This window comes from Scyliorhinus canicula, chromosome 19 (assembly GCF_902713615.1).
Source record: "Scyliorhinus canicula chromosome 19, sScyCan1.1, whole genome shotgun sequence".
Lineage (NCBI taxonomy): Eukaryota > Metazoa > Chordata > Chondrichthyes > Carcharhiniformes > Scyliorhinidae > Scyliorhinus > Scyliorhinus canicula.
Genome location: NC_052164.1, coordinates 40,230,203 through 40,244,226, shown reverse-complemented (window position 1 = coordinate 40,244,226; position 14,024 = coordinate 40,230,203). Strand labels below are relative to the sequence as shown.

Below are 14,024 nucleotides of genomic sequence, written 5' to 3'. Positions count from 1 at the left end.
TTTCCAAGTCTGAATGTGAGATTGAAGGGCAAGTTCAGGTTCACATATATCTACTACCCTTCATCTTCGAGAACAATAAAATCATAGAATTTACAGTGCAGAAGGAAGCCATTTGGCCCACTGAGTCTGTACCGGCCCTTGGAAAGAGCACCCTAATTAAGCCAATGACTCCACCCCATCCTCGTAACCCAGGAACCCCACCTAACCTTTTAGACACTCGGGGCAATTTAGCAGGTCCAATCCACCTAACCCACACATCTTTGGACTGTGGGAGGAAACCCTAGCACGCAGAGGAAACCCACACAGACACAGGGAGAAAGTAGAAAATCCACATAGACAGTCATCCGAGGCTGGAATTGAACCTGGGACCCTGGAGCTATGAGGCAGCAGTGCTAACCATTGTGCCACCATGCCACACTAGTCACAGAGGTGGTGGGTTTGGCTGCTGCTGTTGAAGAAGTGTTAGTGAGTATTTTAAAATATATATATTTTATTTCTACCATCAACAAATCACAGAGTCAGCCGAAGATACAACCAAATTACAAACAGGTTGTCATTTGTCCATTTTCCCCTTGACTAACACAGCCATTTCCCCAAATCAACCCCCCTTGCATCACCCCTCCCACTGCTCCCATTCCAGAAACCCCCCGCCACCCGCCCCATCCACTGGTGACAAGCAAATGCTTGAGAAGAGAACCACAGCCGACAATGTCACACCAGTGTTTAGCAGGGAGATGGCCCTGTAAGACCCACACTCCACTTTGTCCCTTTTCTTCATTGGGATCAGTGAGATTGATGCCTGAGCCAGCCTAGTGGGCAGCTTGCCCCCGTGCCAGCGAATCTTTATACTTTCGCTAGAGATGGGTGCCAACGCAGCCAAAACTGTTTTATAAAACTCAACCGGAAAGCCATCCAGCCCTGGTGCCTTCACCGACGGCATCAACCCAACGGACTCCATTATCTCCGGCAGTCCCAGTGATGCCTCCAAACCCTGTCCCTTCCCCCTTTCCACCTCCGGGAATATAAAAGTGCAGCAGCTCTGCGTCCTCCCCTCGGGGCCCGGACAAATACAGCCCCGGGTAAAAGACCTTGAATGCTTCATTAGTTTTCTCCGGTGTCGTCGCTAAACCTCCTTCCTCATCCATCACCTGCATTATGTCCCACATGGCCGCCTATGACCTCAACTGATGGGTTAGCAGGTTGCTGGCCTACTCCCCATACTCATAAAATAACCCTGTTGAGCGATGAATGACATTAATAGATCAAACGCTACTTGTAGTTCTTCCTCTCTGCTAACAACTCTCTTGTCAGAGCCACTGAATGCAGTCAGTCCACATCCACAATGTCACCCACCAACCTCTGTCTCTCTGCGCTCTTAACCTTGTCCCTGTGGACCATATAGGGTATTACTGCTGCCAGACCACTTCCTTCAATGCCTCCCGAAACATGCAGAGCGAGACCTCCCCTTTTGTTTGGACTCCACACAGTTCTCTCTCACCATGCGCACCTTCTTGCAAAATGCCTTGTCCACCAAGAGCGCCAAATCTAGCTTCACAAGGATCTCTGGGTTCTATCCATTTCTAACCCACACAGACATGGGGAGAATGTGTAAACTCCACAAGGGCAGTGACCCGGGGCCCTGAGGCAGCATTGCCAAACACTGCAAGACTCTGCTGCCCCCGGCTCATGTTGTATTAAGCCATACTATAGCTGGGGTAATTTAAGGGATAACTGTTTTATTATGATTGAAAATAAACTTGGATTTAAGTGTGCACTTGTGTTTGTCCTTTGTTCATCTCAAATATAAGGGCACCTGGGTTAAACGTTTCATTAGTATTCTGTTTGAAGTATGTAAATGTACAGACAACAATATAAAACCAACAGTGGTTAGCACTCTCCTTTCACAGCGACAGGTCCCACGTTCGATTCCCAGCTTGGATCACTGTCTGTGCACAGTCTGTTCTCCCAGTGTCTGCGTGGGTTCCCTCTGCGTGCTCCGGCTTCCTTCCACAAGTTCCGAAAGACGTGCTGTTAGGTAATTTGGACGTTCTGAATTTTCCCTCCGTGTACCTGAAAAGGCGCCGGTAAGTGGAGACGAGGGGATCTGCACAGCGACTTGATTGCAATATTAATGTAAGCCTACTTGTGACAATAAAGATTGTTAATTAAAAAAACAGATGGATAGCATAGCATGGTGGCGCAGTGGTTAGTACTGCGGGCGCACGCCACCGTGGTCCCAGCTCTGGGTCACTGTCCATGTGGTGTTTGCTCGTTCTCCCCGTGTTTGCGTGGGTTGCACCCACAACCCAAAAGATGTGCAGGGTAGGTGGATTGGCCACGCAAAATTGCCCCTCAATTGGAAAAATGAATTGTGTGCTCTAAATTTATTTTAAAAAACAGAAGGACAACCTGACATTAATCTAGTTGACACAAAACCTCATATTCTCCCCCTGCGGAGTAAAGGAAGGAGTCACAAGCAAATTAACCATTCATACTTGTACATTATTTTCTTGGCCATGACCATCTTTATCTGAGTTGAGAGGCTGATTTGAAAGGATCCTGTAAATCAGTGAGATTTTATGCAATCGTCCAGATAATACAATGGGGAGCTGAGAATCTTGATCATTGGGCACAAATGTGTGGTTGGATGACAACCCATAATTCAGAGCCAGGGGTCATGTCTGAACCATGACTCTCAAGTGCATTTGAACCCTCCAACCTCTGAATCCAAGACAGGACTACTTACTCTATAATTCCAAAAAAACATTTTGAATATGGAGAAAAATTCTTTAGAAAAAGTTTTGAAGTCTCTCCATCTTGTATGTAAAACAAAGGTAATTTATTAATTGGATGAGGACAAAGACAGGGGATATTTGATAATAATAAGTAAAACATAATCCTCTAAAATACTAGCACCATTTGTAGATGAATGAAGACAAATTATACTCGAGTGTGATCAAACGGCAACAATCAGACTCATAGCTCAGTGCTTTGCAGAGCAAAGTGAAAGGTGAGCCATCGAGTTGTAGAATAGAACGACCAAATGAAAGGCTGAAGTGAGAAACAATGGAATAGAGGAAGTGAAGGATTACATTTTGCATGTGTCTAGAAGTAGAAAATGCAGTGGGCCCAGATGGTTTGAATCCAAGTTCAGCGAGCAGAGGCGGAAGAGAGAGAAGAAATAAACCAATACTTTCAATAATATTTTGGAACGTTTCTTCCTATTTGTCCTGTCTGTGTCCCACATAATTTTACACAGCTCAATCAGGTTCCACTCTGCCTCCTCTGCTCGAAGGAAACTAACCCCAGTCTGGCCAGCTTCGCTTCATAACTCCTGTCCAGGCAACATGCTGGTGAATCTCCTCTGCACTCTTTCTACTGCAATCACATCCTTCACATAACAATAACCCCAGTAACAGAAATACAACCCAAATAACACACACCCCTAAACTCAATAACAGCCAGCAGTGACCCATTCCTTAAAGAACAATATGAAGAGTCGTCATCTACGGTGGAACCCATCTAACAACCCCCTCACTGTAAGCTTGAACTTCTTGAGATACTAAAGCTCAATCAAGTCACTAAACCATGCTAAGGGTTTGTCTGTTGTCTCCTCCATGAATGCAGCCAACACCCGGTATTGCAGCCAGCAAGCACCCCATAGACTTGACATTGCTCCAATTTGGGGCATACACATTCACTCACACCATGAAATGAAATGAAAATCACTTATTGCCACGAGTAGGCTTCAATGACGTTACTGTGAAAAGCCCCTAGTCACCACATTCCAGTGCCTGTCCGGGGAGGCTGGTATGGGAATCGAACAGTGCTGCTGGCCTGCTTGGTCTGCTTTAAAAGCCAGCGATTTAGCCGAGTGATCTAAACCAGCCCATGGCGACCCCCCCCCCCCCAGCATACCTGTAACCATCACAGAACCATCCCCTGATCAGCCAGAGTTCCCGACTGAAAGCGAATCATTTTGCTGACCGAAATCCACTCTCCCCCCGACCCATCCGTCAAACCCTGAGTGGAAAACCTGGCTCACCCAGGGCTTCCCCAACCTGGATGGTCCGGCACCCACAGGTGAGTTTCTTGTAGGAACACCATACCAGGCCCCATGCCCCTACCAGACAAACAGTAAAACAGCTCGACTGATTGTGCCTCACATGATCTAGCCCAACAGCCTCTTCCTCCACTCCTCTCTCATTCACTAGCCACACCGTCTCCTTCCGCTAGCAAGGTGACCCCCTCCCAGCGTCACCCTGCATTACTTCCCTAAAAGCAACAACCACGCACTCCCTTCTGACGCACTCCCAAAACCCAAAACCCAACATTATTAGCAAGCTTGTCTCTGAGCCAAGAAATGTGTCAATCCCACGTTCTTACAGCCCAAACCCCAAGAGAAAGAAATATACTAAAATAAGGCATAAATACACTGTAAAATCATCCACCTTCAATCGCAGAATCCCAAATCATGCTCCTCAGACCAGTCCCAGCTTCTTCTCTCTGGTGAAGGCCTCTGCCAGCTCCAGCATGTTGAAAAAATAATCTTTCGAGTCCATTGTGACCCACAATCACACCAGGTAAACAATATATCCACACCGTGTGCCCATCCTAGTCAATATTCACCTACTCCAAGACCCTCTCCTTCCTTTGATAGCTGTGAAAGCAGATAATCACCACTCTTCAGTGCACTAAAATCATTAATACCTTTTCCATCCTAATGCTAACTTGTTCAATTATAACACATATATAGTGAAGAAGACCCATGAAAAATAAATATTACTCCAGTAAGTGCGTGATATCAAAAACAATTTATTTGAACAAATATGCTTTCATTCAGTATAAAACGTTGCCAGGTTTATAAAAAAATATTATTTATTTCCCAAAATTTAATAAAAATCAATAAATTAACATTTATTTCTCATAAATTGTACAAAACTTTAGCAATCCATGACACAAAGCCAACACAATGATAAATATCAATAAATTAAAATGAGGATTGTGGATAGCACAATCGCTTCACCGCTCCAGTGTCCCAGGTTCGATTCCGGCTTGGGTCACTGTCTGTGCGGAGTCTGCACATCCTCCCGTGTGTGCGTGGGTTTCCTCCGGGTGCTCCGGGTTCCTCCCACTGTCCAAAGATGTACAGGTTAGGTGGATTGGCCATGATAAATTGTCCTTCGTGTCCAAAAATTGCCCTTAGTGTTGGGTGGGGTTACTGGATTATGGGGATAGGGTGGCGTTGTTGACCTTGGGTAGGGTGCTCTTTCCAAGAGCCGGTGCAGACTCAATGGGCTGAATGGCCTCCTTCTGCCCTGTAAATTCTATGAAAAGGAGGAATTAATTGAAATGTTGACCTTGTGGTGAACAGAAAGTAAAGGTGAATCTGAAACAGGAATGGGGTCAGGGGTCGTTTGTCTGCAACCCACCCTTGAGACTGAGGAAACCCTGAGAAGACCCATGAAAAATAAATATTACTCCAGCAAATGCGTGATATCAAAAACAATTGATTTGAACAAATATGCTTTCATTCAGTATAAAAAGTTGCCAGGTTTATAAAAAAATATTATTTATTTCCCAAAATTTAATAAAAATCAATAAATTAACATTTATTTTTCATAAATTGTACAAAACTTAAGCAATCCATGACACAAAGCCAACACAATGATAAATATCAATAAATTAAAATGAGGAGGAATTAATTGAAATGTTGACCTTGTGGTGAACAGAAAGTAAAGATGAGTCTGTAACAGGAATGAGGTCAGGGGTCGTTTGTCTGCAACCGACCCTTGAGACTGAGGAAACCGGGAAAGCAGAGCTGAGGATTGGCTGGACCATTCCCAGTGCAGAATTGTGATTGGAGGTTCTGCAGCTACAATAAGGAGCTCAGTGAGAATTAAGTGGGGTTTGACCCACCAATCAGTGTTATCATCGAGCCAAGCTGTCAGAATTGTAATCCAGACGTACTGTCGACATAAAATATAATACTTCTCAAAAACGTGAAGCCTTTGAAAGAACTATTTCTTGTTTCAGTCTGTATGAAATGTCATCCATTTAGCTTAGCACACATATGATGAAGATTTCACAACATAAAAATATTGCAGCGAAAAATATTAATAAATTAGAATAAAAAATCAAATAGAAAATTACATCAAGATATTCTTTGCTCTTTGTCAGTCACCACAGAATTCTGTTATTATATAAATAACAGCCAATTTAAATAAATTATTCCAGTCTCTGCTGAACATGCGATTGGATTTTTTTTCAATTTCTTCTGCGGATTTGTGCCATTAAGTAAAGGAGCTGTTGTAAACGGGCCCTGGTCTCAGCGCGGATTATTTCCCAAGCACAGTTGCTGAATGTCTGGAAAAACAGAATATATTTTAAGGAAACCCAATTGGAAATGAACAGATCTAAATACGGTCAAATAAACTACAATCCAACAATCACACAGTCAATTATCAATTGTCCCACCTTCTGTTTGAGAAACTTCCTCAGTTTCCTGAAGTATTTTTGAATTGTGGAGTTTTTCCTCAGTCTGGCCTCTGAGCCCTGTTTCCTGACACATTCTTCCAGCTCATTGAGCTGTCGGTCTAGGAGAAGGCGGAGGTTTTCCACCTTGTTCCGGTCCTTGGTGACTGAGCCCAGGTTCATGCTGTAGATCTTGCTGATGTGACGCAGGGTCTGATGGACAATCTGGATCCTGTCCTGTGTCTAGGGAATATATACACAATCAGATTAAAGATGATGCATTTTTGTTTTTTTAATAAATATTTTCATTAATATATTTCATTTATGAAATTCAAAATAACAAGAAAAATCAACACATCTACAGATATGAAAAACAGAAACATAAAACAACCTCTCATGAAACCTGCCACTCCCCTCCCGTCAACACCCCCCCCCCCCACCCCGAGTAACAAAAGGTGACAATTTCGTTGAAAAAGACAGTAAAAGCCTTCATCTCCCATAGAATCCCGTCGATTGCTCCCCTCAACTTTTCTTTGACTTTTTCAAGGAATAGGAACACAATCAGGTCCCCAAGCCAAACCGAGGCATTGGATGGAGGCGGAGAACTCCATCCCAGCAGAACTCACTTCCGAGCAATGAGGAAGGAGAAGGCGACGCCATTGGCCCCTGCGCCCGTTTGCAGCTCTGATAAGTCTGACACCCAAAGTATGGCCGCTAAAGGTTAGGGCTCCAGCTCAATCTTCAGGATCGCCAACATGGTGCTAAAGAAGGAGGCCCCAAAACCCATGACCTCGGGACAAAACCAGAACATATGCACGTCGTTACCCGGACCATGTAAACAGCACTGTAAACCTGTAGCCCCCCCCCCCCCCCCCTAAAAATAAGTGACTCATTCTGAAATTGGTCAAATGCGCCCTCAAAACTACCCGAGGCTGGATGAAACCAAACCTGGCCCAGGTGGATGTGGAGTTCACCCTGCGAAGTGCCTCACACCTCGTCATTCAATTTGGGCCCCAACTCCTCCTCGCACATCGACTTAACCCCCTCCACTGACACCAAATCTCCTGACAAGACCTATCCATCAATATCTCCTTCCTCGGACCCTGTGAGTGAGAGAACTCTCTCCATTCGAGATTTTGGTGGCACCTCGGGGAATATCGGAAAAATCCATTTTGCAAAGTTGTGAACTTGGTGATATCTGAATGAATCTAATCTGAGAATGCAGAGGTGATGGCTGACTGGGAGTTTGTGTTGTTGGAATATTTAGAGATGATGAGTTTAAAAAAAATAAATTTAGAGTACTCAATTCATTTTTTCGAATTAAGTGGCAATTTAGCACGGCAAATCACCTACCCTGCATATCTTTGGATTGTGGGAGCGAAATCCACGCAAACATGGAAAGAATGCGCAAACTCCACACTGACAATGACCCAGAGCCGGGGTCAAGCCTGGGACCTCGGCACCCTGAGGCAATGCTAACCACTGTGCCACCGTGCTGCACCAGAGATAATTGAGTTATGTTATATTACAGTAGTTATTGGATTCTGTTCCAGTTTATAGAGGACATAAATTGAGAGGCCACCCTGGACAGTATTAGAATAATGGAGCTCCCCTTCCACTCCGCTGCCACATCCCCATAACCCCACCAAACCTTTGGGCACTAACGGACAATTTATCATGGCCAATCCACCTCATCTGCACATCTTTGGACTGTGAGAGGAAACCAGAGCACCCGGAGGAATCCCACGCACACGCAGCGAACGTGAAAACTCCTCACGGTCACCCTGGGCCTCTGACGCTGTGGCATCTGATGCTTCACCCTGAGTTGCTTTCTAGGCAGTTTGTTTTTGTTTATTTGTAGAGGGAGTCTGTCATTGTCTTCGACTCTCAGGGAAGGGCGCAGAGGCAGGTCTCACACCTCCTCAGTCAGACAGGAATTGGACCAGCGCTGGTGGCAGCATCCTGGACTAGCCAAAGACCATCCCACCAATATCAACACAGTGACCATCGAATGAATGCAATGGAGAGTGGACAGGTATGTTGTGTGGAATCCACAGATGAAAGGGCCCTGCCTGAACTGTATAGGACGATTGATGGTAAGAAGTGGATAGACAGTGAGGGAGTAAGAGGGAGAAGACAGAGATGCTAATGGGTAGTGAGGTGATGAAAGGAATTGAGATGATTAGCAGGCACAAGTAACCTTTGAATGGTGCTGCAGACTTGGCAGGCTCCCCGAACAGGGTGTATCACAGCTCAATGAGGTTCCATTCCCTACATCAGTCTGAGGGAACGAGGAAGAGAGTCTTTACCCGGGGGTTTGAGTTCAAAGCAGGAGCTCCCTCATTTCCACTGACAACTTCAATGAGCGACCTGCTCTGTCCATCCTGGATTACGGTGGTTGATCTTTATCGTGTTTTTCGCACATTTCTGATGGAATAAATGATAATAAGCCCCAGTGTTCACTCACCTGCAAACCCTCAGACAGTTTCACCAGATTCAAGGGCTTGGTTGTCAGCGCAAACCTCTCCCTGACACATTGCCGAGGGAAGCGACCGCCCTGAGAGCAAAGACAAACACTGTGTCAACCCAGATCAGAAACAGTAATGCTGCAGATTCGCTGACCATAAACTGTGCAGCGCTGCAAACCCCAAAACCATTTTCCTGAGAGACTGTTTCAAAACAAATGGACCCAGTGCGATGGGGAATTGTTTCTGGCTCCAGCTTCAACTCACCATTTCATTCAGTTTGCTGAGTGTCTCTGTGTTGAGAACTTGCTGTAACTGCAGCCTCTCACAGCCCAGACTGAGGGTCCCGGGAGGGTACCGGACAAGAGGAACAGCACCGTCCCAAACCTCCAAATACTGGCCAGAGCCATGAGCAACCGAGCCAGAGTGAGGCACGGAGCTGAGGATCACACACTGACCGTAACCGGGTTCCTCTCCGAACAAATGTATTTTCACCGAAAGAATCACCGGGAGTGAAAATGCAACCTCTTGCAGCAGGAGCAGCCGCCTAAACTCTCCTGCGCGTCTGTGTGTGTATCTGCCAGTCTGTCTGTGTGTGTGTGTGTGTGTGTGTGTCTCTCTCTCTGTCTCTGTGTGTCTGCGTGTCTCTCTGTGTGCCTGTGTCTCTCTGTGTGTGTGTCTCTGTGTGTCTCTATGTATCTGTGTCTCTGTGTGTCTCTCTGTGTGTCTGTGTCTCTCTGTGTCATTCTGTGTGTCTCTGTCCCTCTGTGTGTCTGTGTGTGTATCTGGACTGTGTTGGGAGGATCTCTCTCTGCCATGCTCTCCGTGTTAAGAGGAGGGTCTGGCGATCAGCGGTGTTACGTTGGGAAAGTGGAATCTGCTTTCGGCTGTTTCCTTCAGAAGGCGAATAGTTAGTCTGCTCCCTGTGTGAGGGAAGGAATCTGAAAGCTGGAAATTCCTCAACCAGGGCCGGGAAGATCCCAAATAGAAAAACACAAACAGCGGCCAGTTCTAACTCAAAGCTCCAAGAATATGGATCAATATTATTAATATCAATTTTGGAAAAGCAGATGATTTCCTTCAAGTTGAACGGATTCACATCAAGGGCACAATAAAGGGGCAGTTGGTTAGAACGGTTTGGCTGTAACAAAGGTTAACCTCCCCTTCAGATGAAATGAAAATCGCTTATTGTCACGAGTAGGCTTCAATGAAGTTACTGTGAAAAGCCCCTAGTCGCCACATTCCGGCGACTGTCCGGGGAGGCTGGTACGGGAATTGAACCGTGCTGCTGGCCTGCTTGGTCTGCTTTATAAGCCAGCGATTTAGCCTTGTGAGCTAAACCAGCCCCTTCTCTATATGTCTGCACCTTAAGAAGTCTTACAACACCAGGATAAAGTCCAACATGTTTGCTTCAAACACTAGCTTTCGGAGCACTGCTCCTTCCTCAGTTGAGACTTTTCACTGTGCTCAGCCCAGTCCAACGCCAGCATCTCCATATCATGTCTGCACCTTGACACGGGTCGGTCAGGCCTCTGCACAATGGTCAAGTTTTAGGCTGGGTGGATGGGGCTGGAAGGGGGGCTGTCCTCGTTTGCTTTTATCATCTATCTCAACGTAGGCAGAGAATTTCCTGCAGTGGCTTCTCTTCCTGCTGAAGGACGGCTGCATTACCTCTGGTGTCCCCTAAGAATCAATCCTTGACCTCTCCCATTTCTCAGCTGCATGCTACCTCTCAATGACATCATCTCAAAACACCCAGTGTGCTGATCAAACTAATTCGAATATTGAAACGTCTCAGAATCTGAGGGGGTTTGGCTGGATACAAGCTGACAGGAGGGCACCCTCTTCCAGAGGATTCTAGAACTAAGGTGCACAGTTTAAAAATAAAGACTCTCCCATTTATGATGGAAGTAAGGACGAATTTGTTTGTCTCAGTGGCTCATTAGTCTTTAGAATTCGCTTCCTCAGTAAAGCAATCCCCTCGGTCATTGCAGATATTCAAGGGGAATCTACAAGTGTGTCCCGGGGGAGAGGGACAGACAGGAAAAGTTTTTTTTAGAACTATATAGTACCAATTACTTTTTTCCAATTAAGGGGCAATTTAGTGTGACCAATCCAACTAACCAGCACATCTTTTGGTTGTGGAGATGAGAGCCATGCAGACACGGGGAGAATGTGCAAACTCCACACAGACCCAGAGCCGGGATCGAACCCGAGTCCTCGGTGCCCTGAGGCAGCAGTGCTAACCTTTGCACCACTGTGCTACTTTGGACAGAGAGGAAAAGTGAGGTTAAAGTTACCAGCAGTTTTTAGAGGCAGCACCTGGCACAGTAATTAACACTGCTGCCTCACACCCAGGTTCAATTCCAGCCTCTGGTGATTGTCCGGAGTCTGCACGTTCTCCCCGTGTCTGCTTGGGTTTTCATCCCGGTGCTCCGGTTTCCTCTCACAGTCCCAAGATGTACAGTAAGAAGTCTTACAACACCAGGTCACCTGAAGAATGAGCTGCGCTCCGAAAGCTCGTGTTTGAAACAAACCTGTTGGACTTTAACCTGGTGTTGTAAGACTTCTTACTGTGCTCACCCCAGTCCAACGCCGGCATCTCCACATCACAGTCCAAGATGTGCAGGTGTCATATTTGAACCTGAAATGAGTTTCTGACCACATCGACGCCACAAGTGGGACTGCCCACTACCCCCCCCCCCCCCCCCCCCTCTCCCAAACACACTTGTCCCCCTCTCTGGCTGAGCAACTCTGAAGCTGAAATTTCCATCCATAGCTTTGGTACCTCCGGGTTTGGTCACTCCTACACATGCCTGATCGACTTTCCACATTCTCCCCAATCGAAACCTGAAGTAATTTATGTCTGAGATGGATTTGGCATAAATCATGAATCTTGTTCTCTCATCGTACCTGAGTTTGTTGATTTATATTGACTCCGTGTTTAGCAATGCCTTCATCTTTAAATTCTCCTACTTGTTTTTAAGTCTCCTGTTGTGTCTGTAATCATCTCCAGCCTCGAAAACACTCGGACATATCTGTCCACCTCCAGATCGGGCCTCCTGGTTTCCAATGTTCATTTTTGGGGCGCAGTCTTCAGCTATCTCAGCGTTAAGATTAGGAATTCCCTCCGTAAACTTCCGCATTTCTCCACCTCCCCTTCCTACGGTAAGACCTTCCTGAAAAGTTCCCTCTTTTACCAGCTTTTAGCCATCTGTTCTTTTACCTTCTTACGTAACTTGATGTCAAATTTACTTTACTGTGTTCCTGATAACACTGTGATTGTTTGGTTATATTAAACACAGATTATTGATGTTAATGGCTTGTTTCTGAATCCTCTTTCACATCCTCCCCCAGATAACAATCCCTCCTTTCTGTAAATCTTCCTCTCCTGATATGACTTTGTAAAACATACAGGCGCTGTTTGATTCGAATCCGGCTCTGTCTGTAGGTTCAACTCACCATTTCATTCAGTTTGCTGAGTGTCTCTGTGTTGAGAACTTGCTGTAACTGCAGCCTCACTCAGCCCAGACTGAGGGTCCCGGACAAGAGGAGCAACACCGTCCCAAACCTCCAAATACTCGCCAGAGCCATGAGCAACCGAGCCAGAGTCACACACCGATGTGAAAGATGAGAAAGCGGCGGCTTCGTGGTTCAGCGGCGAGAAGGGTTCTTGTGAAGCGAATGAAAGTGAGAAAGTCGAATGGGAGCCGCTTGTGATCCGGGAGCGAGCGCCTGTGTTGCCGAATGGAGTGAGTGTGAGTGTGGACTCTGCTGGGAGCTGGCACTGGTGTCGCCTTTAATGTGTGGACATGACATTGGAAAAGTGAAAATGGGCTGGAGGATTTGTGCTCGAGCTGCAGGAGATCAATAGTTTGTGCGGCTTCTCTTTGAGGTCAGGAAGCTGAAAGCTGGAGACTCCGGAAGCAGCGAGAGGGAAATCCCTGCGAGAAAATCCTAAACAGCGCTGGCTTCCAGCTCAGTGTTGTGAAGCTTCACATCACCCGGGGGCAGTAAGGTGGATTAGAGGGAGGCTCAGTATTGGGGGCAGAAAGGTGGTGTAGAGGGAGGCTCAGTATTGGGGGGGGGGGGCAGTAAGGTGTAGAGGGAGGCTCAGTATTGGTGTGCATTAAGTTGGTGTAGAGGGAAGCTCAGTATTGGGGGGCAATAAGGTGGTGTAGAGGGAGGCTCAGTATTGGGGGGCAGTAAGGGGGTGTAGAGGGAGGCTCAGTATTGGGGGGCAGTAAGGTGGTGTAGAGGGAGGCACAGTATTGGGGGGCAGTAAGGTGGTGTAGAGGGAGTCACAGTATTGGGGGGCAGTAAGGTGGTGTAGAGGGAGGCTCAGTATTGGGGGGCGCAATAAGGTGGTGTAGAGGGAGGCTCAGTATTGGGGGGCAGTAAGTTGGTGTAGAGGGAGGCTCAGTATTGGGGGGCAATAAGGTGGTGTAGAGGGAGGCTTAGTATTGGGGGGGGGGGTGGGGTTGCAGGGGGAACATGTATTGGGGGCTGGATTTGATCATCCGGATTATAGAGACACCGAGAGAGGGAATCCGGTGCGGCGGCTTTTCGAGCTGACCCGGGGCCCCATTGCCTCTGAAAAGCACCGGGACCCGGTGTGTTCACATCGCGCTTGTCCTCTCCACACTTCACAGCTTGAACATTGCAGAGAGCCCGGCTCAGAGCCCAGGCTCCCCGCTCCATGGACACTGACTCCGTTCCCATTGAGCTGCACCACAATCTGCTCTTTCACTGGCACAACTTGCTCATTTCCCGCATCTTTTCTGGAGCCGTTTTCAAGAGTTTGACTGAAAGTATATTTCATCTGCTCCGATTCCGAGGGTGAAAGTGATTCCGCTCCCTCTCCTTTCACCCCGTTTCTTTCTTCTCTCTCTCTCTCTCTCTCCCGGGAAAGCGGCCGCCTCAGTTTCTCTCTGGAAATGAACCTTGTTGTCAGTTTGTTCCAAAAGCGAAAGTGCCTCAGGGAAAGTGAGGGCGTTTTGTCATTTCCGAGAGGGAGGAGAGTTTGTGAAGCGAGCGGCTCGTCACTGAAAGGCCTGAGGGGGAAATGGGAAAGGGTTCCGGATA

The 14,024-nt window shown here is 46.8% G+C and overlaps 1 protein-coding gene across 1 annotated transcript; it reads right to left on the bottom strand.

Moving 5' to 3' along the window:
- Positions 1-6,267: 6,267 nt before the first annotated feature.
- On the bottom strand, positions 6,268-13,761 carry LOC119953986 (interferon alpha-F-like). Its single transcript, XM_038778762.1, has 4 exons — positions 13,651-13,761; positions 8,942-9,031; positions 6,478-6,717; positions 6,268-6,366 (listed from the first exon to the last, which is right to left on the bottom strand). Exons 1-4 carry the CDS (start codon positions 13,759-13,761, stop codon positions 6,268-6,270), a joined length of 540 nt encoding a protein of 179 aa, XP_038634690.1.
- Positions 13,762-14,024: the final 263 nt, after the last annotated feature.

Bases quoted from the DNA above. Each gene is read 5' to 3' on its own strand.
- LOC119953986 (XM_038778762.1), bottom strand. From the start codon at position 13,761: ATGAAATATACTTTCAGTCAAACTCTTGAAAACGGCTCCAGAAAAGAT. The intron at 9,032-13,650 runs GTCAGTGTCCAT...CTTTGCTCTCAG, and splicing joins TGCAGCTCAATGGGAACGGA to GGCGGTCGCTTCCCTCGGCA. The intron at 6,367-6,477 runs GTGGGACAATTG...CTGTTTTTCCAG, and splicing joins GGAAGTTTCTCAAACAGAAG to ACATTCAGCAACTGTGCTTG.